The sequence below is a fragment of the Bubalus bubalis genome, chromosome 17 (genome assembly GCF_019923935.1).
Source record: "Bubalus bubalis isolate 160015118507 breed Murrah chromosome 17, NDDB_SH_1, whole genome shotgun sequence".
Classification (NCBI taxonomy): domain Eukaryota; kingdom Metazoa; phylum Chordata; class Mammalia; order Artiodactyla; family Bovidae; genus Bubalus; species Bubalus bubalis.
In genome coordinates, this window is record NC_059173.1 from 62,264,339 (window position 1) to 62,288,994 (window position 24,656).

At 41.8% G+C, this 24,656-nt stretch overlaps 1 protein-coding gene across 8 annotated transcripts in view; it reads left to right on the plus strand.

Moving 5' to 3' along the window:
• The window catches only part of ARHGAP10 (Rho GTPase activating protein 10), a 385,067-nt gene that overhangs the window by 341,741 nt on the left and 18,670 nt on the right, over window positions 1-24,656 (plus strand). For all 8 annotated transcript variants that reach the window (XM_045163178.1, XM_044930651.2, XM_044930650.2 and 5 more), the window contains one exon: window positions 12,533-12,692. In XM_045163178.1, coding sequence (XP_045019113.1) covers window positions 12,533-12,692 — 160 coding nt within the window. The remainder of the gene's footprint in view (window positions 1-12,532; window positions 12,693-24,656) is intronic.

Sequence of the window (24,656 nt, forward strand, 5' to 3'; positions counted from 1 at the left end):
AATCTTTTTAAATTTCGATTATGATTCTCTTTTTAACCATATTTAGTTTAACAGCATATTGAAATCATAAAAATCTATCCTTTTATTAAGTTCTAAATATTTTACAATTTTGGCATGAGAAGAGAGTATGTATAATTTCATCCTTCAAAATATTTCCTTCAAAAACAGTTTGTTCTTATAAAATATTTATCCTCTGTTTCTTTCAAAGTATGTGTGTATAAAACAGAATGCTTGGCATTATTGATTACAGATACCTTAATTTCTCTCTCTTTTTGTCCTGTCTGATAGCACTGCCTGAGAAGAGTATGTTAAAATCTCCAATTGCAGTAGTTGATTTTTTATCTTTTCTGTACAGTTCTATATGTTGCTTGAGGCATATTATTAGGTATTTATCTTCTTGTTCCATAATCTTATCCCTTTATCAATGTAAAATGACCCTCTTTGTGTTTCATGTGTTTACTAAGGTCATTAACTTTATTTTGATTTATATTTGCCCAGGATAGCTTTATTTTTTTATTTTCAACCTTTGTCTTTTTGCTTTAAGTGTCTTGTAGTCAACACATTATTGGATTTAAAAAAATACATTGGAGAATCACTGCATTTTAATTTGTGAGTTTAATCCATTTATATATAATATACTGCAGTTACCATTATGTTAGGATTTCTGTGATTTTACAGTTTTTACTTAATTATTTTTGATACCTTTTGCTTTTTAATTTTTTTCCTTTCCTCTTTTCTCTCTACTAAGCAAGTGTTCTTCTGCTCTTTCCACTAATGTAAATTCTGTCTTTGTTTTTAAGGTAGCTTTGAGATTTGTGATCTCATTTATCTATTGGCTTCTTAAACTTGATGGCTGAGGTGGTAAAGAATCTGCCCACAATGCAGGAGACCCAGATTCAATCCCTGGGTTGGGAGATCCCCTTCAGAAGGAAATGGCTATGCACTCCCGTATTCTTGCCTGGAGAATTCCACGGATAGAGGAGCCTGGCAGACTACAGTCCATGGTCTCAAAGAGTTGGACGTGACTGAGCAACTTTCACTTTTCTTAAACTCAACCATGTTTATTTCTCCATCTCTAATAAGATAAATAAGTAATGAACTCTACATTTCCTTTCTGGGCTGCCCACCCCCATCATGTTGATATGATTCTAGGTTCTGGATCAATTTGGTTATTTTTTCCTTTTTTCTTTTATCTTAAAGTTTTCAGAAGACAACAGTAGACATTGAAAATCTCATAGTGCTTCGTTTATTTAAATATTTGAAAATTGTCTTTTAAGACTGTTATCGCTATAGTTTTTTATGTGCCAAAGTTTGGGTGTTTGTATGTCTAATATGTTTATTATGCCCTCACATTTGAATGGCAGTTTGAGTATACAGTTGTATGCTCAAAATTCTCCTTCAGTACTTAAAACATATTGCTGTGAATTCAGTTTTACTGTTGAGAACTCTGATGTCATTCTGGGTCTTTTTAAAAAATATCTTCCCTGTCAGGATGCTTTTTATTTTCTTCTCCATATTTGATATTCTCAGATTCCTCAATAACATATCTTATGAGCACCATTTTCTTTATTTCCCTATTTGGTACTCTGAGTCCTTTATTAAATAGATTGAAGTCTTTCGAGGTCTTTCAGATTCTTTCATTTTGAGGAATTGGTCATTATCTCTTTAAATATGTCTTCTCAGTGTAGTTCTTTTTCTGGGGTCTGGATGTTGGCAATTTCACTTCTGTTTTATGTTACAGATCTCTAAATGCTGAATTTTTGTTGAGTTTGCTATCCTAGTTTTCCTTGTGTTCTTAGACATCGTAGGTACAAGTCCCTTGTTCAGGAGGGTTGTGTGTGTGCCTGTGCTTAGGATGGTTTGGAGTCTCCTTCTCTTCTTTTTTTTTTTAATTTATTTTATTTTTAAATTTTACATAATTGTATTAGTTTTGCCAAATATCAAAATGAATCCGCCACAGGTATACATGTGTTCCCCATCCTGAACCCTCCTCCCTCCTCCCTCCCCATTCCATCCCTCTGGGTCGTCCCAGTGCACCAGCCCCAAGCATCCAGTGTCGTGCATCGAACCTGGACTGGCAGCTCGTTTCATACATGATATTTTACATGTTTCAATGCCATTCTCCCAAATCTTCCCACTCTCTCCCTCTCCCACCGAGTCCATAAGACTGTTCTATACATCGTGTCTCTTTTGCTGTCTCGTACACAGGGTTATTGTTATCATCTTTCTAAATTCCATATATATGCGTTAGTATACTGTATTGGTGTTTTTCTTTCTGGCTTACTTCACTCTGTATAATAGGCTCCAGTTTCATCCACCTCATTAGAACTGATTCAAATGTATTCTTTCCCCATTGTGTATATGTACCATAGCTTTCTTATCCATTCATCTGCTGATGGACATCTAGGTTGCTTCCATGTCCTGGCTATTATAAACAGTGCTGCAATGAACATTGGGGTACACGTGTCTCTTTCCCTTCTGGTTTCCTCAGTGTGTATGCCCAGCAGTGGGATTGCTGGATCATAAGGCAGGTCTATTTCCAGTTTTTTAAGGAATCTCCACACTGTTCTCCATAGTGGCTGTACTAGTTTGCATTCCCACCAACAGTGTAAGAGGGTTCCCTTTTCTCCACACCCTCTCCAGCATTTATTACTTGTAGACTTTTGGATCACAGCCATTCTGACTGGTGTGAAATGGTACCTCATAGTGGTTTTGATTTGCATTTCTCTGATAATGAGTGATGTTGAGCATCTTTTCACGTGTTTGTTAGCCATCTGTATGTCTTCTTTGGAGAAATGTCTATTTAGTTCTTTGGCCCATTTTTTGATTGGGTCATTTATTTTTCTGGAGTTGAGCTGTAGGAGTTGCTTGTATATTCTCGAGATTAGTTGTTTGTCAGTTGCTTCATTTGCTATTATCTTCTCCCATTCTGAAGGCTGTCTTTTCACCTTGCTAATAGTTTCCTTTGATGTGCAGAAGCTTTTAAGGTTAATTAGGTCCCATTTGTTTATTTTTGCTTTTATTTCCAATATTCTGGGAGGTGGGTCATAGAGGATCCTGCTGTGATGTATGTCAGAGAGTGTTTTGCCTATGTTCTCCTCTAGGAGTTTTATAGTTTCTGGTCTTACATTGAGATCTTTAATCCATTTTGAGTTTATTTTTGTGTATGGTGTCAGAAAGTGCTCTAGTTTCATTCTTTTACAAGTGGTTGACCAGATTTCCCAGCACCACTTGTTAAAGAGATTGTCTTTAATCCATTGTATATTCTTGCCTCCTTTGTCAAAGATAAGGTGTCCATATGTGCGTGGATTTATCTCTGGGCTTTCTATTTTGTTCCATTGATCTATATTTCTGTCTTTGTGCCAGTACCATACTGTCTTGAGGACTGTGGCTTTGTAGTAGAGCCTGAAGTCAGGCAGGTTGATTCCTCCAGTTCCATTCTTCTTTCTCAAGATCGCTTTGGCTATTCGAGGTTTTTTGTATTTCCATACAAATTGTGAAATTATTTGTTCTAGCTCTGTGAAGAATACTGTTGGTAGCTTGATAGGGATTGCATTGAATCTATAAATTGCTTTGGGTAGTATACTCATTTTCACTATATTGATTCTTCCAATCCATGAACATGGTATATTTCTCCATTTGTTAGTGTCCTCTTTGATTTCTTTCACCAGTGTTTTATAGTTTTCTATATATAGGTCTTTAGTTTCTTTAGGTAGATATATTCCTAAGTGTTTTATTCTTTCCGTTGCAATGGTGAATGGAATTGTTTGCTTAATTTCTCTGTTTTCTCATTATTAGTGTATAGGAATGCAAGGGATTTCTGTGTGTTGATTTTATATCCTGCAACTTTACTATAGTCATTGATTAGTTCTGGTAATTTTCTGGTGGAGTCTTTAGGGTTTTCTATGTAGAGGATCATGTCATCTGCAAACAGTGAGAGCTTTACTTCTTCTTTTCCAATTTGGATTCCTTTTATTTCTTTTTCTGCTCTGATTGCTGTGGCCAAAACTTCCAACACTGTGTTGAATAGTAATGGTGAAAGTGGGCACCCTTGTCTTGTTCCTGACTTGAGAGGAAATGCTTTCAATTTTTCACCATTGAGGATAATGTTTGCTGTGGGTTTGTCATATATAGCTTTTATTATGTTGAGGTACATTCCTTCTATTCCTGCTTTCTGGAGAGTTTTGATCATAAATGGATGTTGAATTTTGTCAAAGGCTTTCTCTGCATCTATTGAGATAATCATATGGTTTTTATTTTTCAATTTGTTAATGTGTTGTGTTACATTGATTGATTTGCGGTTATTGAAGAATCCTTGCATCCCTGGGATAAAGCCCACTTGGTCATGGTGTATGATCTTTTTAATGTGTTGTTGGATTCTGATTGCTAGAATTTTGTTAAGGATTTTTGCATCCTTGTTCATCAGTGATATTGGCCTGCAGTTTTCTTTTTTTGTGGGATCTTTGTCAGGTTTTGGTATTAGGGTGATGGTGGCCTCATAGAATGAGTTTGGAAGTTTACCATCCTCTGCAATTTTCTGGAAGAGTTTGAGCAGGATAGGTGTTAGCTCTTCTCTAAATTTTTGGTAGAATTCAGCTGTGAAGCCGTCTGGACCTGGGCTTTTGTTTGCTGGAAGATTTTTGATTACAGTTTCAATTTCCGTGCTTGTGATGGGTCTGTTAAGATTTTCTATTTCTTCCTGGTCGAGTTTTGGAAAGTTGTACTTTTCTAAGAATTTTTCCATTTCTTCCACGTTGTCCATTTTATTGGCATATAATTGTTGATAGTAGTCTCTTACGATCCTTTGTATTTCTGTGTTGTCTGTTGTGATCTCTCCATTTTCATTTCTAATTTTATTGATTTGATTTTTCTCCCTTTGTTTCTTGATGAGTCTGGCTAATGGTTTGTCAATTTTATTTATCCTTTCAAAAAACCAGCTTTTGGTTTTGTTGATTTTTGCTATGATCTCTTTTGTTTCTTTTGCATTTATTTCTGCTCTAAGTTTTAAGATTTCTTTCCTTCTACTAACCCTGGGGTTCTTCATTTCTTCCTTTTCTAGTTGCTTTAGGTGTAGAGTTAGGTTATTTATTTGACTTTTTTCTTGTTTCTTGAGGTGTGCCTGTATTGCTATGAACTTTCCCCTTAGGACTGCTTTTACCGTGTCCCACAGGTTTTGGGTTGTTGTGTTTTCATTTTCATTCGTTTCTATGCAAATTTTGATTTCTTTTTTGATATCTTCAGTGATTTGTTGGTTATTCAGCAGTGTGTTGTTCAGCCTCCGTATGTTGGAATTTTTAATAGTTTTTCTCCTGTAATTGAGATCTAATCTTACTGCATTGTGATCAGAAAAGATGCTTGGAATGATTTCTGTTTTTTTGAATTTACCAAGGCTAGATTTATGGCCCAGGATGTGATCTATCCTGGAGAAGGTTCCATGTGCGCTTGAGAAAAAGGTGAAATTCCTTGTTTTGGGATGAAATGTCCTATAAATATCAATTAGGTCTAACTGGTCTATTGTATCATTTAAAGTTTGTGTTTCCTTGTTAATTTTCTGTTTAGTTGATCTAGCCATAGGTGTGAGTGAGGTATTAAAGTCTCCCACTATTATTGTGTTATTGTTAATTTCTCCTTTCATACTTGTTAGCATTTGTCTTACATACTGCGGTGCTCCCATGTTGGGTGCATATATATTTATAATTGTTATATCTTCTTCTTGGATTGATCCTTTGATCATTATGTAGTGACCTTCTTTGTCTGTTTTCACAGCCTTTGTTTTAATGTCTATTTTATCTGATATGAGTATTGCTACTCCTGCTTTCTTTTGGTCCCTATTTGCATGGAAAATCTTTTTCCAGCCCTTCACTTTCAGTCTGTATGTGTCCCCTGTTTTGGTCCTTCTCTTCTTTCTTTCTTTCTTTCTATTCCATTTCTGGCTTTGCCTTTATCGGGTTCACCGGGTTGAACCAGGTGTTTTGGTTCAGAACCAGCAATTATTCCCGTACATAACTCTCATTCTGGGGAGGGGAGCACACAAGCTTACTAAACCCATTTCATAGGCAAGCAGGGCACTTAATCATAGATTTTTGACCTTCATTTAGTGTGGTGTCTCCCAACCCCTAATTTCACAACAGGGAGCCTGGTTCTACCCCTGAATCATGCCTGGTGTATTATAGGTATATGGGTCTGAGGACACTGCAGGATTGAAATGTCGACTGGTTCTGCTGGTATTGATGAGTCCTGGAGCCAGTAGACTTCTGGCTTGAGCTCCCACTGACTTCTGAAACTATTTTCTTTTTATTTCTATTTCACAGAAATGTGAAGCAAGTTTTTCAACTACAAGTTTATTTTTAAAAAATAAAAAAGAGATCATTTCATTTTTGTTGTTCTGGGTATATGTGGGAAAAAATGTGGGTGTCCTTTTAAAATTTCATTGTCTTCTTGACTGAAAATTTCCTGACTGATCTTTATTGTTACAGTGTTACTGTTGCTATAAGGACAGTTAGTGTTGCTATAAGTACAGTTACTTTGTTCTCAATAAATCTTTCTTTGATTCTAGTGACTAGCTGCTTGATATTTAGGAGCATCTAAGTTTATTCTGATCTGTGTTGTAAAAGTGTTAACTGTGTTGTTGTAAGTATAGTTACTTTGTTCTCAATAAATCTTTGTTTGGTTCTTGTGACGACTAGCTGCTCGATATTTAGGAGCATCTAAGTTTATTCTGATCTGATGGAAGGGGTGTTTGTGTGCCAGGGGAACTACAGAGGGAATCTACTGTTGTCTTCCAATTAACCAAACGTGTAACTGGGGGGTTTGTCAAGAGTTAAGTTCAACTAATGCATTAGCTCTTTTTTTTTTTTTTTTCTTTCTTTCTTTCCTCTTTTCTGTCCATTTTCCTTTTCTTTCTTTCTTCTGCTAATTCATCAGCCAGGATTTTTGAGAGGTGGGGACATGGACCAGCCTTACTAGTGCAGATAGCCTGTCCCTGAGGAATAACAGAAACCTTCTACAGTTTCAGCTCATGCCCAGACATTCTAGGCTAAGTAGAAAACAGTTGGAGAGGGATTCAAAGGGAACCATTTCTGACTTTTTAATAATTAGGAAGTGTATTTGAGAGGTGGACAAAGAAGAAATCAATGAAATAGGAAGGAGAACTCTGAGCCTCATTCCCTCCAACAATGCAACAGCAGTTCTGTTTAAGTGAAATTAGCAGAAGGTGAGTGGAGAGTTTCACCTTGTCATCATCAGACCAAGAAAGTTCAGTTGACTAGAGTAAAAGTTGATTAGTATTTTAGAATATAGGAGATAAACATCCTCTGTGTTAACTATGGTAGAATTATAGAGTTCTTCTTCCCTCTTCCTCCTCAGTTCTCCGCCAGTTATTGAAGATTGTTTTAGTCGCTCATGAGAACAAAGCACTTCTGCACATGCTCAGGGTCATAAAGGAATCAGAATAAGTAATGAATCTATTGGCTTGGTCAAAAAGTTTGTTCGAGTTTTTCCAGAAGCCATAACGGAAAAACTCAAATGAACTTTTTGGCCATCCCAGTAGCTGATGTGAAAGGCATGTCCTTGTGAATATTTATTTTGGTCCATTTTTTAATGTGAGTCCCTGTCTAGGGGGGAGTCCTAAATATTTATAACACTTCTCTCTCTACCAGAATGACAGCAATAACCACCACCACCACCAGTAAGGAGAAGCCTGCTCCTTACACTAAAGTTCCTCCAGGGTTTGCTTCCATTTTTACATCTTCTCCATTGCTCTCTCCATCCATTGCCATGACTTCACTCTACCCACATGCCTCTCACATCAATGAAACTGTCCCAGACCTGTCTGCAGGGCCCTGGAGCTGTTTAACCAGATCCCCTGGATCTGGTGCTCATCCCTCAAACCTAACATGTCCACAGCTGGTTTATGTCCCACACCCAGCTCACTTGCTCCTTGCTTTTCATTCCCTATTTCAATCGATAACTCTCCATTCACCCAGTTATCTAAGGCAAGAACTTGAGGGTTGTGTGCCTTGTACAGTACGTCCTCTACATATGAATGAGTTGTGTTCCGAGAACACATTTGTGAGTCCAACAAAGTCAGCCTAGGTTCTCAACCACCACAATTGCCTATATAGTACAGTGATGCAATAGGTTTATCATATCTTTCACACAAATAACACATTAAAAAGTGAACACAAAAATAGAACATTTTTAATCTTACAGTAGAGTACCTTGAAAAGTCCAGTAGTACAGTGCAACCGCTGGCATACAGGGGCTGGCATCAAGAGTTACTGACTGGAGGAGGGAGAGGAGGTGGGAGATGGTAGAGCTGGTGGACTGTCAGCAATCAGAGCCAGGGGGCAAGCTGTGCTCTCTCTCATGCCTGACGTGGATGGAGCTCATATTTGCCTCTTTGAAAATTCGCAACTTGACGGGTCGTATGTCCGGGACTTACTGTATGTAAGCAGAACCTCAGCAAATTGAAGAAAGAGGATGACTGTGGCTTCAAAGGGGAGAGGACAATCCTCAGAAACTGTGTGCAGATTTCATAACAGGACTCCCTTGAGGTCTGTAGGGTTTTTTCCTTGTTAATTCCTGGAGGTACTGGCTTTGCAATATCACGATCTCTTCCCTGGCAGTGAGTCCACAGTCGGTATTTCCTGATCTGCCTAGCAGTGCCCTGTGTTCTAAGGGTTACCAAGATGAGAGGCGGACTCCACCCTCAGAGGATGTGTAGCAGTGGTGGGGAGCTAAAATCAGGTCGTGGAAGCGTTGACAGCTCAGTGTGGACTTGACTGCGGCTTGCTGTTGTGAGAGAGGAGAGAACAGGCAGAAAATGTGGTGGGCAAGAGCTTATGGAGAAGGCGGGAATTAATCCGGGGTTAATTGTGAGGACGTCATTCTCTCTCCGAGATGCTGGTGGTTCTCTTCTAGAGCCTTTCTCCTCTTGGAGTCTGTTGCTCACGAAAGCCCTTCAGCACCATTCTTGCTCACGTACCCAGCTCAGCCTTGTTACTCGTAGGTGACGTGTGTCTGTCTGGAGATGCCTGTTGACGGGTAGCACCTAAACAAAGAGGTTGTGTGACACTGAAGAAATGCAAGGTGAAAAGCGATGCGGGTGTCTGACTTTGATTCTCAAGTACAAGTGAGCTTCACAGGATTTGACGTCTTTATTTATCGTCTTTATGCCTGTGAGCTTCACAGGATTTAACGTCTTAATTTATCGTCTTTATTCCCGATATTGTCGAATGTAGAATTTTTTAAAGCTTTATTATTTTCCTCCTGTTAATAGTTACAAAGAAGTCATTTGGTGTTGGTAAACTAAACTTTTAGAATATTTAACTTTCCATGCCTGATATTAATGTTTCCTCGAATTCCATGATTCTTAAGTAGAAAAGCACTTTCCTAAACAGTGGGAGAGAAGGGAATTTTGAGGGACCTCTTTGATCAGTTTGTGTACACCTGTGCCCTTGTATCAATATTTTTTTTTTCACTTGAGGGTTCAGATTGCCACCCTTTGGCAGGAAGGAAGGGAGAAATTCTCTTACCGGCATGTGATTTAATATGTTGAGTGACAGTGTGTGCTGTGTCAGTCTGCCTGGGGACAGAATCGGAGGGGCTGGCCATGAGTTAGTGTCTGTGGTTGTGCGAGTGTTTCAGGCATGTACCTTTGGAAAGGAATTTGGGACCTTGGGCTCCACTTCCTCAAGCTACTTCTCAATGTCAGCTTTCTCCTTGTAGGAATGAGGCAGGGAGTAATAGGCCCGCTTGCTGCTTTTGCTGGGTCAGGCCCTGCCCTGGAGACAGGGCCCGTGGCCCAGCGAGCAGAGGGCCAGCGTCCAGCCTCCTGCCGCCAGGAAGCTGCTGGCGTGCGACCCACTGTGGAGGTTACCCTGTCCTACTGCAGAACTGGTCCGCATTTGCACCTTCTAGCCAAACCCCGAATTGGCAGCTGTCGTGCCAGAAAACATTTCAGAGTTTGCTTTAGACGGTGTGCTGTGGTTACACAAGAGGCCGTCCTAGTTTTAAAGGGAGTGGTTGCCCAGAATGACTGAGCGATACCCGGAAGGGCCCGGGAAAAGCTGGAGCTCCAGGTCTCATTTGCAGAGAACTGGACGGATGGAGCTCTCCGGGCACAGAGGGAGGCAGCCTTTGCTGCAGAGTGGACTGTATCCCAGAACGAAAATAAACCCAAAGGAAATCACAGAAATCTAGCAGTGGGTTTCGGTTCATTGGCCTGAAAATGAGCCCTTCTCTTCAGGGCTGAATTATCCCAATTAGCTAAATGTGTTTGTGGTGAAGGGCTGTAGGAAAAGGAAGCTCACTGGAAGAGGAAGCATATGGTATTCTATTTTTTGTTTATTTTTTTTAATTTTATTGGAGTATGGTTGCTTTACATTGTGTTAGTTTCTGCTGTACAGCAGAGCCGGAAGCTGTGCATATATCCCCTCCCCTCTTTTTTTGGATTTCCTTCCCGTCTAGGTCATCACGGAGTGTTGAGTAGGGTTCCCTGGGCTATGCAGTAGTCCTCTTTAATTATCTATTTTATACACAGTATCAATCATGTACCTAGATCTCCCAATTCATCCCACTCCCCCTTCCCCCTCAGTATCCATATGTGTATTCTCTATGTCCATGCAGTATTCTGGACCGTGTGTCTGTGAATGGGGAGAGAGAACAAGGCTTTTATAGAGAGACTTTGCTCAGGGAGAAGACCTGCCCACAGGGATCATGTGATGTTCACCTCTTGCTCATTATATCTCCTTCTCCAACCATGCATTTAAAAAAGACAAAAGCTCAGAAAACCCTCCCTCACCAGAGTCTTCTGCACAGGACCATGCATCTCCCTCAGTGCTTCCTTAAGGGATCCCTTCTTCCAGCCACCACCATCTCTAATTCCTTCTTGCCTGAATTCTGCTTTTCCAGATCTTTGCTCCTCCGATCCTTTTAGCCTTAGTTGTAAGCTGGGTCAGAGTTAAGTAAAAATTTTTCACACAGTCAGTTTTCAAGATTAGTATTTTGGGAGTGAGCCTAATCAGAGGCTAGGGATTTCGCTTGTGCTCTGTGATGAGTAGAGCTGAAGTCTGTCTAAGATGCTCTTCTGAGAGTGGGTTCCTGGCGTTCATACATCCTCTATTTCTGGGACTTAGGCCTGAGGAAGAAGGAAGCTTTAATCAGCTGGAAGCTGTTTGTGGCTAGGGTGTGACCGTCCACATTGTGTGTTATCTGCTGCCATGGCAGTTTGTTGAGCAACTCTCGTGACCCATTATTTATAAAAATCAAGGCCGAGTCATTGCCATCTTAATAGAAAGTTGCTGCCTCTGGAAGACACCCTTGAGTGGTTACGATTTAATGGGGTCCGTAACTTTGGCCAAACGGGCCAAGCCGTGGTGTGGGCTGACAGTACCAAGGAAGTGAGCAGACCAGTTGGGAGAGACAGAAGCTCTTCTGAGCTCCTGCCCATCTTCTGCATTTTCCGCCCAAGCTCATCATGTGTACAAATGATACTAGATGTATTTCACCAAATGGTCCTCTCTGAGTGAATGAATCATGGAACCCATTTAAGAAACGCTTCTTCTGTTTGAGTGTAAGTTCATCTCCGGGGACTTCCGTGGTCTGGTGGTCGAGTGGTTAAGAATCTGCCTGCCAATGCAAAAGATACGGGTTTGATCCCTGGTCCGGAGGATCCCATGTTCTGCAGAGCCACTAGGCCTGAGCATCACGACTCTTGAGCCTGTACTCCTGAGCCCATGTGCTGCCGCTGCTGAAGCGCCTGGAGCCAGCGCTTCACAGCCAGAGAAGCCGCCTCAGCGAGGAGCCCGTGAATGAAGAGGCCCTCTGCTTTCTGCAGCTCGAGAAAGCCTGTAGCAACAAAGACTCAGTGCAGCCAAATAAATAAATAAATCTTAAAAAAAAAAGTCATCCCCTGCAGTCACTTCCTGGGCCTAGTTCTTGTAGAACATCTTCATGTTCACCAGCAAATGAAGTTTCTCCTTGTCCACAGTTTAATCAGTTGGGCTGCTAAATTGTAATCTAAGATTTCAGCTCAGAAAACAAGGTCCCTTGCAAGTTGTTGAATTTATGTGGTAGGTGGCGATTGGCAGTAGCTTGAAGAGTCATCATGTGGCTGGAAAGAAAGAGGCTGGACCCGGCAGGGCTGATGTGCTGCTCTGCATTCCTCTTGAGGTTATCGCTGATTTATGACTGTGGTCCTTAGAGACCAGGAAGTCATCGTGGCTTCCATTAAGGCTTTCATCTTCCGTCTTGATCTGATTTTGATTATTGCTTTTTTTCTTGTGGGGAAAACACTCCTCATTTTGTGTTATCTATGATTTATTTTAAGCGTCTTTGATAAAACAAACAAACAAACAAACAAGAAAATCCCTGAAGACAGGGCACCAAAATACTCTCAGACTGCATTGTAAATGTAATTTTGGATATAATTGGATCGACTCATCAAGTGAGGCCATGTAGTTATTAGTGGAGTTGTTTTTCTCTCCTCTGAGCATTTGTTTGAAAGTTAATGCCTTTTTCTCCTCCCTAGGTGACCGTCCCAGTCTTCCTAAGGAGGACACCCCTCCCAGCAGCCTGGACTCGCTTTCCTCTCCGTCTCCCACAACTGCCACTGCCCTTGGGCCCCCTGGACCAGACCGGAACCACCTGCTTACAGATGGGGGCAGCTTTGGGGACTGGGCACCCACTGCGTAAGTAGCTGTGCTCTTCTGTTGGGTGCTGAGGGAAGAGGGGCGGTGATTTTTATTTTGAAGTTTTATGTGCCAGGTCAGTCCTATAGCCTTAGACCTCAGGACCTTTGTGCTCTTAATCTGTGGGGATGCCACAGAGGAGAGGGTCCATAAACCAGAGGGAATAGGGTCTGTGTGTTCCCAGTATGGAAGGGGTGGGTGGATGCTATTTCAAATCTGTTTTAAGTTCAATTTGTGGAAGTTTGGGGTTGCACAAAGGAAGTTTGTTATTGTCCTGCTCGGGAGGTTTTCTCATTAGTTACCACAGACTTTTAGAAAGACGAAAATGCTTGCCTTGTGATCAGTAGACTTTTAAGTTTTCTATAGGATGATATCTTAATGATAGGAGTTTTTATGAGCTTCATGCTAATGTCTTACTCTGTTTACTCTGTGTGATCATGTATAATTGACAACTGATGGATGAAATATCTGATTTTGTCTTCTCAGTTTGGTTGAGTGCCAGGCATATGCAGATGCTCATGTGTATTAGGGTAAATAATTCCAATACAAACAAAATACCGTGCGTGGGCTTGGTTTGACTACTTGAGGGTGTGTCTTTCTCTACTGCCTGAAGTTGTGGAGTAAATGCACATTGGTGGTGGTGTGCAACATCAGATTTTAAACAAATGCTCAGAAAAGGGAAAAGAAAACATCTCCACTAATAATTACATGACATTACTTGATTAGTCAATCAAATGACATCCAAAAATACATGTGTAATTCAACCTGAGAGTATCTGGGTGTCCTGCCTTTAAAGTGGGGAAAAAAAAAAATCAAAGTTGCTTAAAATAAGTCATAGATAATGATGTCATTTGACCCTAGCTGAGCATTCTTGGGACTTTAAATGGAATTGAAAACTGTTCCTCACAGTACTTGGCTTTTTATAGTTACTGCTGGATTCACATGAAATCATTATGAACTTATTAAGTATTAAAAGAGGCAAGGACAAATCTGGTATGTTATCCTGAAATTTGGGGGTGACCTAAAGACTTTGCAAAATCTAGCTGAAAATCCAAGTGGAACTCAAAATATGGGTACACGTTCTCCAGAGGAGTTTTTTCCCCCCAAAGATTGTCACATGTATGTATTTAAATGCTGAAGACTGTATTGTGGATTTAAATTACATGTTACTCAAATGGGCCTATCATTTTTACTGTTCTCTTTTAAAAGTAAGAATAATTTTTCACTTCTGTGCCAGAAGCAAAAGGAACAGTGGCTACCTGGGAACCCAGAAGCTGTAATGCAGGGCACTCGAGCTGTGGAACTTGAGGTGCATTAGTGTGTGTGTGTGTGTGTTAAAGCACAGACCAAGCCTCCAGTCTTGTCAGTAACTGTCTCGGTCAGCGCACAGCAGTTCAGTCAGTTCTTCTTCGTGGTGGTTCTGTGGAGCAGTGGCATTCTGAGCCACGATGCAGCCTGTGCTCGATTCATAGCACATCCACTACTGAAACATGAAAAGCTTGATATTTTTGGTTGTCAATCAAATGCGGAGTGAATCCCCCAGCTTCTTATTCATACAGATTAAAAAAAAAAAAAACAAAACACTTCAGTCTTTATTTATCTGCTTTATGTCTCAGGCCAGGCCCTGCTCAGCATGTGGGATCTGATTTCCCCAACCTTTGCTCTGAGTATAGGGAGCACAGAGCCTTAACCCCTGGACCACCAGGGAAGTCCCCATACACGTCTTAAAATGTCACAGAAAGTACTCCAACCTTGAGAGGCCTGAAAAAAACAGGGCAAAGTAAGTAGTTGAATCCAGTCTGGAAAGGAGATTTTTGTTACAATGGACACTTCCTGCTATTTGAAGAACTTATCTTTTTCCCTGGGTGCTAGACAAAACTCGTCTCCCTCTTACATATGTAGAATGTTTCCTGTTTAAAATCTTTTAAAGGATTTATTGTAAGCATGCTTCAGTCTAGATTTCTCATTAAGTTGGGGAGTGCTTCTCATACTTGAGCCAATGAGGACCCTTTGCAGGACTTGTGAAGCCCACAGTGCTGGACCCCACCCAAGAGTGATGCTTAGGGTTAGAGGGGAGCCGGAAGATGTGCATTTCTAATGTATTTCCTGACGATGTTGGCAAACCCTGATCTACTCTCCTGCCTGCCCCTCCCCCCACGGTTCCAGGCACGTGCTGATGTACATCTCCGAGGATTATAGTTAAGAGAAGTGACGGTGCATAGTGCTTCCCTTTTTTTTGCTTTTCTTTTCTCTTCCTAGGATTGTGTGTTTCCTCTCTTCAAGCAGCCCCTGGGTGCTCACTGCAAATGTTGATTTCCTCTGCCTGAAATGTCTCCCTTCCTTTTTGCTCAAGACAATCCTGACCTGTCTTCAGGGTGTAATTTAGTTTTCACTTTTGGGAAGCTTTCTCGAGTATTCTCGTCTCCTGGAGGATTCAGAATTATACCTTTCTCTGTCTGTGCCCAATACTTGATGTTAGGAAATGATTCCCTAATTAATGTTGTTGTTCAGTCACTAAGTCATGGACGTCATGCCATCAGGCTCCTCTGCCCTGCACTGTCTCCCAGAGTTTGCTCAGATTCATGTCCATTTCTCCTTTTGCCTTCAATCTTTCCCAGCATCAGGATCTTTTCCAATGAGTCAGTTTTTCGAATCAGGTGGCTAAGTATTGGAGCTTCAGCTTCAGCAACAGTCCTTCCAAAAAATATTCAGGGTTTATTTCCTTAAAGATTGACTGGTTTGATCTCCTAGCAGTTCAAGGGACTCTCCAGGGTCTTCTCCAGCACCGCAATTCAAAAGCATCAATTCTTTAGTGCTCAGCTTTCTTTATGGTCCATCTCTCACATCCATACATGACTGCTTTGAAAAACCATAGCTTTGACTATGTAGATCTTTGTTGGCAAAGTGATGTCTCTACTTTTAAATATGCTGTCTATGTTTGTCACAGCCTTCCTTCCAAAGAGCAGTGTCTTTTTATTTCATGGCTGCAGTTACCATCAGCAGTGATTTTGGAACCCAACAAAATGGTCTGTCACTGCTTCCACTTTTTCCCCACCTATTTACCATGAAGTGATGGGACCGGATGCCATGACCTTAGTTTTTTTTGAATGTTGAGTGTTAAGCCAGCTTTTTCACTTTCCACTTCCACCCTTATCAAGAGGCTCCTAAGTTCCTCTTCACTTTCTGCCATTAGAGTGGTTTCTGCCGTTTTGCATTATGTACTCTGCATAGAAGTTAAATAAGCAGGGTGACAATATACAGCCTTGCCATATTCCTTTTCCAGTTTTGAACCAGTCAGTTTTTCCATGTCCAGTTCTAACTGTTGCTTCTTGACCTACATACAGGTTTCTCAGGAGGCAGGTCAGGTGGTCTGGTATTCCCAGCTCTTTAAGAATTTTCCACAGTTTGTTTTGATCCACACAGTCAAAGGCTTTTGCATACTCAGTGAAGCAGAAGTAGATATTTTTCTGAAATTCCCTTGCTTTCTCTATGATCTGGTGGATGTTGGCAGTTTGATCTCTGGTTCCTCTGCCTTTTCCAAATCCAGCTTGGGCATCTGTAAGTTCTCGGTTCATGTACTGTTGAAGACTAGCTTGGAGGATTTTGAGCATTACCTTGCTAGCATGTGAAATGAGAGCAATTGTGTGGAAGTGAACGTTCTTCGGCATTGCCCTTCTTTGGGATTCGAATGAAAACTGACCTTTTCCAGTCTTAGGACCACTGCTGAGTTTTCCAAATTTGCTGGCATATTGAGTGCAGCACATTAACAGCATCATCTTTCAGGATTTGAAAGAGCTCAGCTGGAATTCCATCACTTCCACTAGCTTTATTCATAATAATGCTTCCTGAGGCCCGCTTGACTTCACACTCCAGGGTATCCAGCTCTAGGTGAGTGACCACCTCATCGTGGTTATCTGGGTCATTAAGAGCTCTACTGTACAATTCTTCAGTGTATTCTTGTCACCTCTTCTGTTGGATCCTTCCCATTTCTGTCCTTCATCATGCCCATCCTTGCATGAAGTGTTCCCTCGATAGTTCTCCAGTTAACCCTTAACTTTCCTTCTTGTCTGATAGTAGTATGTGTGTGTGTCTGTGTCAGTAACTCCATGTGCCTGCCTGCTTATCTGTCTCACTCAGTTCCAGCTGCTGTAACAAAATTACTTTGAGTGGCTTTATGAACAGCAGGAGCTTAATTACCACAGTTTTGGAGGCTGGAAGTCCAAGTTCAGGGTGTCAGTCTGGTTGGGCCCCAGTGGGAGACTGCTTCCAGTGAGTAGAGTGCTCACTTATCTTGTATTTGCATGTGATGGAGAGCAGAGAACAGAAACGGATTCTCATGGATCTTCAGTTCAGTTCAGCCGCTCAGTCGTGTCCAACTCTTGCAACCCCATGAATCACAGCACGCCAGGCCTCCCTGTCCATCACCAACTCCCAGAGTTCACTCAAACTCACATCCATCGAGTCAGTGATGCCATCCAGCCATCTCATCCTCTGTCATCCCCTTCTCCTCCTGCCCCCAATCCCTCTCAGCATCAGAGTCTTTTCCAATGAGTCAACTCTTCGCATGAGGTGGCCAAAGTACTGGAGTTTCAGCTTCAGCATCATTCCTTCCGAAGAAATCCCAGGGCTGATCTCCTTTAGAAAGGACTGGTTGGATCTCCTTGCAGTCCAAGGGACTGTCAAGAGTCTTCTCCAACACCACAGTTCAAAAGCATCAACTCTTCCGTGCTCAGCCTTCTTCACAGTCCAACTCTCACATCCATACATGACCACAGGAAAAATGATAGCCTTGACTAGACGAACCTTTGTTGGCAAAGTAATGCCTCTGCTTTTGAATATGCTATCTAGGTTGGTCATAACTTTCCTTCCAAGGAGTAAGCATCTTTTAATTTCATGGCTGCAGTCGCCATCTGCAGTGATTTTGGAGCCCCCAAAAATAGTCTGACACTGTTTCCACTGCTTCCCCATCTAATTTCCATGAAGTGATGGGACCAGATGCCATGATCTTAGTTTTCTGAATGTTGAGCTTCAAGCCAACTTTTTCCACTCTCATCTTTCACTTTCATCAAGAGGCTTTTTAGTTCCTTTTCACTTTCTACCATAAGGGTGGTTGTCATCTGCATATCTGAGGTTATTGATATTTCTCCCGACAATCTTGATTCCAGCTTGTGCTTCTTCCAGCCCAGCTTTTCTCATGATGTACTCTGCATAGAAGTTAAATAATCAGGGTGACAGGATACAGCCTTGATGTACTCCTTTTCCTGTTTGGAACCAGTCTGTTGTTCCATGTCCAGTTCTAACTGTTGCTTCCTGACTTGCATACAGATTTCTTAAGAGACAGGTCAGGTGGTCTGGTATTCCCATCTCTTTCAGAATTTTCCACAGTTTATTGTGATCCACACAGGCAAAGGCTTTGGCATAGTCAATAAAGCAGAAATAGATGTTTTTCTGGAACTCTCTTGCTTTTTCCATGATCCAGCGGATGTTGGCAATTTGATCTCTGGTTCCTCTGCCTTTTCTAAAACCAGCTTGAACATCTGGAAGTTCATGGTTCACGTATTGCTGAAACCTGGCTTGGAGAATTCTGAGCATTACTTTACTAGCATGTGAGATGAGTGCAATTGTGTGGTAGTTTGAGCATTCTTTGGCATTGCCTTTCTTTGTGATTGGAATGAAAACTGACCTATTCCAGTCCTGTGGCCACTGCTGAGTTTTCCAGTTTGCTGGCATATGGAGTGCAGCACTTTCACAGCATCATCTTTCAGGATTTGAAATAGCTCAACTGGAATTCCATCACCTCCACTAGCTTTGTTCGTAGTGATGCTTTCTAGGGCCCACTTGACTTCACATTCCAGGATGTCTGGCTCCAGGTGAGTGATCACACCATCGTCATTATCTTGGTCATGAAGATCTTTTTTGTACAGTTCTTCTGTGTATTCTTGCCACCTCTTCTTAGTATCTTTTGCTTCCGTTAGGTCCATACTATTTCTGTCTTTTATCGAGCCCATCTTTGCATGAAATGTTCCCTTGGTATCTCTACTTTTCTTGCAGAGATCTCTAGTCTTTCCCATTCTGTTGTTTTCCTCTATTTCTTTGTATTGATTGCTGAGGAAGGCTTTCTTATCTCTTCTTGCTATTCTTTGGAACTCTGCATTCAGATGCTTATATCTTTCTTTTTCTCCTTTGCTTTTCACTTCTCTTCTTTTCACAGCTATTTGTAAGGCCTCCTCAGACAGCCATTTTGCTTTTTTGCATTTCTTTTTCATGGGGATGGTCTTGATGCCTGTCTCCTGTACAATGTCACAAACCTCCTTCCATAGTTCATCAGACACTCTATCTCTCAGATCTAGTCTGTTAAATCTATTTCTCACTTCCACTGTATAATCATAAGGGATTTGATTTAAGTCATACCTGAATGGTCTAGTGGTTTTTCCTACTTTCTTCAATTTAAGTCTGAATTTGGCAATAAGGAGTTCATGATCTGAGCCACAGTCAGCTCCCAGTCTTGTTTTTGCTGACTGTATAGAGCTTCTCCATCTTTGGCTTAGAGAGACACTAATCCCTTTCATGAGGATTCTACTCTCATCTCATCCTGATTTCCTCCTAAAGGCCCCAACTCCTAATGCCATCTCATTTTAGGGAGTAGGGTTTCAACATGTAAATTTTGAGGGGACACAAACATCAGGTTCATAATAGTATCCAATCTTTCCCTCACTCCAAGGTCAATAATAAAATTCTTGATAGTAGAAATTGGGTCTTAGGACTTTTTAGTGATACTGCATGTATGTGCTTGGTTGTGTCTGACTCTTTGACAATCCATTGGACTGCCCACCAGGCTCTTTCATCCATGGGATTTTTCAGGCAAGGATACTGGAATGGGTAGCCATTCCCTACTCCAGATGATCTTCCCAGCCCAGGGATCAAACCCAAGTCTCCTGCATTGCAGGCAGATTCTTTACTGTCTGAGCCACCAGGGAAGCCCAAGTGATATTGAGATAGTTATTAATAGATATTTTATTTTCCATTTTAATTACTTCATATTTATAAAAATGCTTTCCTTGCATCAGTCTGTCTTCTTTCTCTATATCATTGAATGTCTCTCAGGCAGCTATGTTTGATTTGGTTTCCATCCTCTTTCTTCCTTAAGATTTAAAACTCTTCCTCTGGGAATTCAACAGAATTCATCTCACCATTTTCTCTTTGTAGCATTTTTCTTCATTTTCTCAGCATTTATAAATTTAGTTTTCATATGTATGTGCTTTCCTTTTTGTTTCTTTAAAAAAATTACCTATATATACTAGCTGTACAGTATTGGTTATAGTAGGATCTGAGTAAATTTGATGACTAAGATCCCTTTTAATAAAACCAAAGCTGTTGTGGGGTGATTAAAACTCTACTCAGAGCCTGAAAGAAGAGGCACAGCCTGGTCTGCCTGATTTTAATCTAGAGTGGTGACTCTGTGTTTCAAAAGTTATATTCGCCTTATCTGAGATCTTGTAAAATGAAGCCAAATGTATGGAGTTCACATGGGACCCCAGTGGCTCTATTGTAGAGCAGTGCCGTGACCCTCGTCACCAGAAAGCAACTTTACACGGGAAATCCTACAGCTGATATTCTGGTATAGGCAGTGTGTAAACACAACTGCAGCCTCTGACAGGGAGAAAACAACCCAGCAGAATTGGATTTCTTGGGTTTCTGCTGATGGTGTGAATGGTGGGTCGTATTCATCGCAGCCCATCAACCTGGAGCTATGACTTACCTGTGCACTCAGGAAGGTGACGGGCGACCTCGTTGCCGGTGAAGAATTGCACGCTCAGTCTCCTTGGAGACATTACATCATAGGCCAAGGTATTTCAAATGTTCCGAGGTCATTTTTCCCCCGTAAAGTAGTTTTCTCTTCAGTTTTAAATGATGGAGCAGGTCTTTGACAAGTAATTTTTTTTTAGGTTCCCTGCCGCAATTGAAAATCTCTTGTCAGAAATACCAGGCATTGCTCTCTGCTTCCTTTACAGATTTCCAATGAAAAGGAGCACCTCCTTCCAGGACTTGTCCACACTCAAGGTGGCAGCATCCATTGGTACCCACGTTGCAATGATGTGGGAAATTAGTAGTGTACACAGTTACCATGGCATTTATTGCAGGGAACGTCCTCAGGGGACCTCAGTTCTCTTTGGCCAGTGAGTTCTGGGTCTGAGGATTGGCTCAGGTCTGGACGCTTAATAAGGGATGGTATTTCTTTTAGGCAGCTTTCTATTAGGCAACGAATCTCAGCCCTCAACTCAGTCATTCTTGATCTGTTAATTATGACACTAAGCAACACTCTTTGTTGGCTGTCCATCTGCCTTGCCTCTAGAAATACCGTGATCTATTAGACATTTCCAGAAGCCCCTTCACAGTCAGAATTTCCTGCTTGCATTCTGACATTGTTAGGGAGTTAAAAAATTTAGCTCTTGCTTCTGCCTCCCTGTCACCTGTCCCCCCAGCTTTCTGGAATCCTTTTATCCTTGTTACTGTTATATTATCATCTCCTAGGTCAGCCCCCACTACAAAGGACAGACACAGTGAGGTTAATTCTCTGTTCATTTATTATCGCCTCATATACACTTTCCTTTAGGAAGTAGTTACCTGGGTTTTGGTTTTTTGTCCAGTTCTGTTTTATTACCCACGCGCCCAGTTCTCCACGCTTTTTCGTGTCTTCCTGTGCAGCCACTGTGGTGCTTCTGGCACCAGTGCTTCATTTAACGTGGACCATAGCGTTTGTTAGAAGGACTTTATTGATATGTAATTCACCCATTGAAAAGAATTGGTTGTGACGTCGTCACAGAGAGGTGTGACCATAGCCACAATTTTGAAAGATTTTCATCACTGAAAGGCAAAGCTAAAGCTCCAATAGTTTGGCCACCTGCTGTGGAGAGTCGATTCAGTGGAAAAGACCCTGATGCTGGGAAAGACTGAGGGCAGGAGGAGAAGGGGGCGACAGGATGAAATGGTTGGATGGCTCATTGATCACTGACTCAATGGATGAGTTTGAGCAAGCTCCAGGAGATGGCGGAGGACAGGGAGGTCTGGCGCAGCGCTTTCCATGGGGTCGCGAAGAGTCGGACACGACTGAACAACAGCAGCAGAGGCGTTTTGAGAACATTGTCACCCCCTGTACCCATTCATTCCTGTGTGGTCAGCCTCTGTTTCTCTTCAACATTCTCCTCATCTGTAGACAAACAGTAATCTACTTTCTGTCTAAATGGATTTGCTTATGAATCCTGTAAATAAAATCACACAATAAAAAAAAAAAAAAAAGATGGCTGCATCGTAGAATAGCTCTTCATAACTGGGGATGTTGATACCCTGAGGTGTATCTCAGTCTGTGTTCTGGCAGGCTGGGAGGGCAATAGCTGCTGCTCTTCCTTCCGCGCACTGTGAGGCTCTCGGTTTGGTTTATCCTGAGTGTAAAAGTTCCTAGCATACCTATCCTAGTGTGAAAGATGTTCCTAGCACATCTGTCCTCAGAGCTGCCTTGAACTTCATCAGAGGTTCATGCCTCCCCAGTCCTGGTGCTTGTTAGTTAAAGTCGTCACATGGTAGACTCCCGTGCCCATTGCAGACTCTGTGTGCGCTCACTGGTGACCATCTTTATTCTTATTAATGAAATAACTTGCCTCTTTTAATGTGGGCTGACAAATAGAATTTTCCCATAGACAGTTACATGGCATTTGAAATTCCTTGACTTTTGGTTACTCGATTGCTTTTCAGGGAGTTGGTAAACTTTGCTGGAAGATAGAAAAGTACCCTGGAGAAGGCAATGACACCCCACTCCAGTCAGTACTCTTGCCTGGAAAATCCCATGGATGGAGGAGCCTGGTGGGCTGCAATCCATGGGGTCACTGAGGGTCTGACATGACTGAGTGACTTCACTTTCACTTTTCACTTTCATGCATTGGAGAAGGAAATGGCAACCCACTCCAGGGTTCTTGCCTGGAGAATCCCAGGGATGGGGGAGCCTGGTTGGAGGCCGTCTATGGGGTCGCACAGAGTCGGACACGACTGAAGCGACTTAGCAGCAAAGTACTCCTTCAACTGTATTTGTGTCTACCACAACAGTGATTTGTCTGAATCAGAAAAATAATCCTCTTAAACAATTTTTAACCAGATTTGGTGAAATTGGGTGCACACTTAGAAGTGATCAGGTGGCTGTTATAGCAGACTTTGTCTCCACTTCTTCCCTTCCTCTCTCTCTCTTTCCCCTTCTCCCTCCTTCACTCCTTCAGGGAGGGCTTCTTCAACCCCACCCCTCTTGATTTTACTGCTCTCAACCCTGCCGGGGGCAGTCAGTTCACCCTAGAAGTTGATGTCTTAAATTTTTATCTCTATTATGATGATTGTTTCAAAAGAAAATAGGGAATATATCTTTTTTTTAAATTCTTTTTTTTTTTACTTAGGCCATTTTAAAAATCTTTATGAAATTTGTTACAATATTGCTTCTGTTTTATGTTTTGGTTTTTTGGTCTTGAGGCATGTAGGATCTTTGCTCCCCGACCAGGGATAGAACCCATACCCCAGGAAGGCAAAGTGCCAGCCACTGGGCCACCACGGAAGTCATGGGAATTTATCTTTTAAACGTTCTCCCTCTCTCTCTCTCATTCTTTGTTTTTGCGTATCTGTATTTTGTTAAACTTGACTAAGATGAACACAGATGGCTTTTGTAACAAGGGGAGGAAGCTGATGCAGATTTGAAAAAGAGATTAAGAGAGAGAAGTCTTTAACTCCCCCAAATGAATTGCCCATCACAGAAATTTCCAGACTCTTTATTGGCTAATCAGGTGATCACATCCTTATAATGGGAGCACCTTGTCTTCTCTGCTTACCTCTAGGTGGGCCCTCAGTACAGAAAGCGGTGGGCCCCATTGACCGTGATCTCTAGTAGAGCTCATGCTGGGAGCAGTAGTGTATGTGGGAGGACGTACCCCCCAGTCCTATGGGGAGTGAATTGGAAGCCAGTGTCCCGTACCTAAGTGAGCAGCAAAGTGCCTGGTGGGTTCAGAAAGATCGACGTGTCAGACAGCCCACAAGGAAACACAGGGCAGTGAGCAAGAGGAGAGAGCTTCCTTGCTGCGAGCCCCAGCAGTCTTGTGACGTCTGCTTAGAGCTTGAACCCTTCTGGACCTGTGTGGGCTGGGGACTTAGAGGGGGAGGAGGCTTATGCTTTAGCAGGGACTGGTGGTGAGAGGCTGCAGGGAAGGTTTGATGCAATAAATCACCTCTTGCATTTCTCAGAATCAAAGACTGTAGAGCATTGACTCTCAAGGGCCACAGACTTTGTTATAGATTCTTTATAAATATTTCATGTTGAGCGTCACATCAAACCTGGTAAGGCAGAGATATATTCTTTTAAAAAATATATGTATTTATATATTTGGTTTCTCGGGGTCTTTATTGAGGCAAGTGGGATCTAGTTCCCTGACTAGGGATTGAACCTGGGCACCTGCATTGGGAGCAAGGAGTCTTAGCCACTGGACCACCAGGGAAGTCCGGACATATTCGTTTTTTTGAAAAAGTCCTTATTGAATTTGTTACAATATTGCTTCTGTTTTATGGGGGTTTTTTTGGCTTGGCCATGAGGCATTTGGAATATTTGCTTCCCAACCAATGATCGAACCTGCACCCCCTGCCTTGGAAGACAAAGTGTTAATCACCAGGGAAATCCCGATATATTCGTTTTAAAACATAGGGAAATGGAGGCACAAAGATGGTTGGAAACCTGCCCCAAGTCACTTGACTAGGAAGGGCAGAGGTTGTTTTCGACCCTGATCTGTCTGTCCCTGGGATCTGTGGTTCCCTTGCCATGTTTTACCGTCAGTATAGAGATTGTCTGTTTGTAGATGGGGCCACTGTCGATTGCAGCTTTCCCCTGATTCTGAGACCCGGTGAACTGACGAAGGGTGGCTGTCCGCTGCCGCTGCCCTTGTT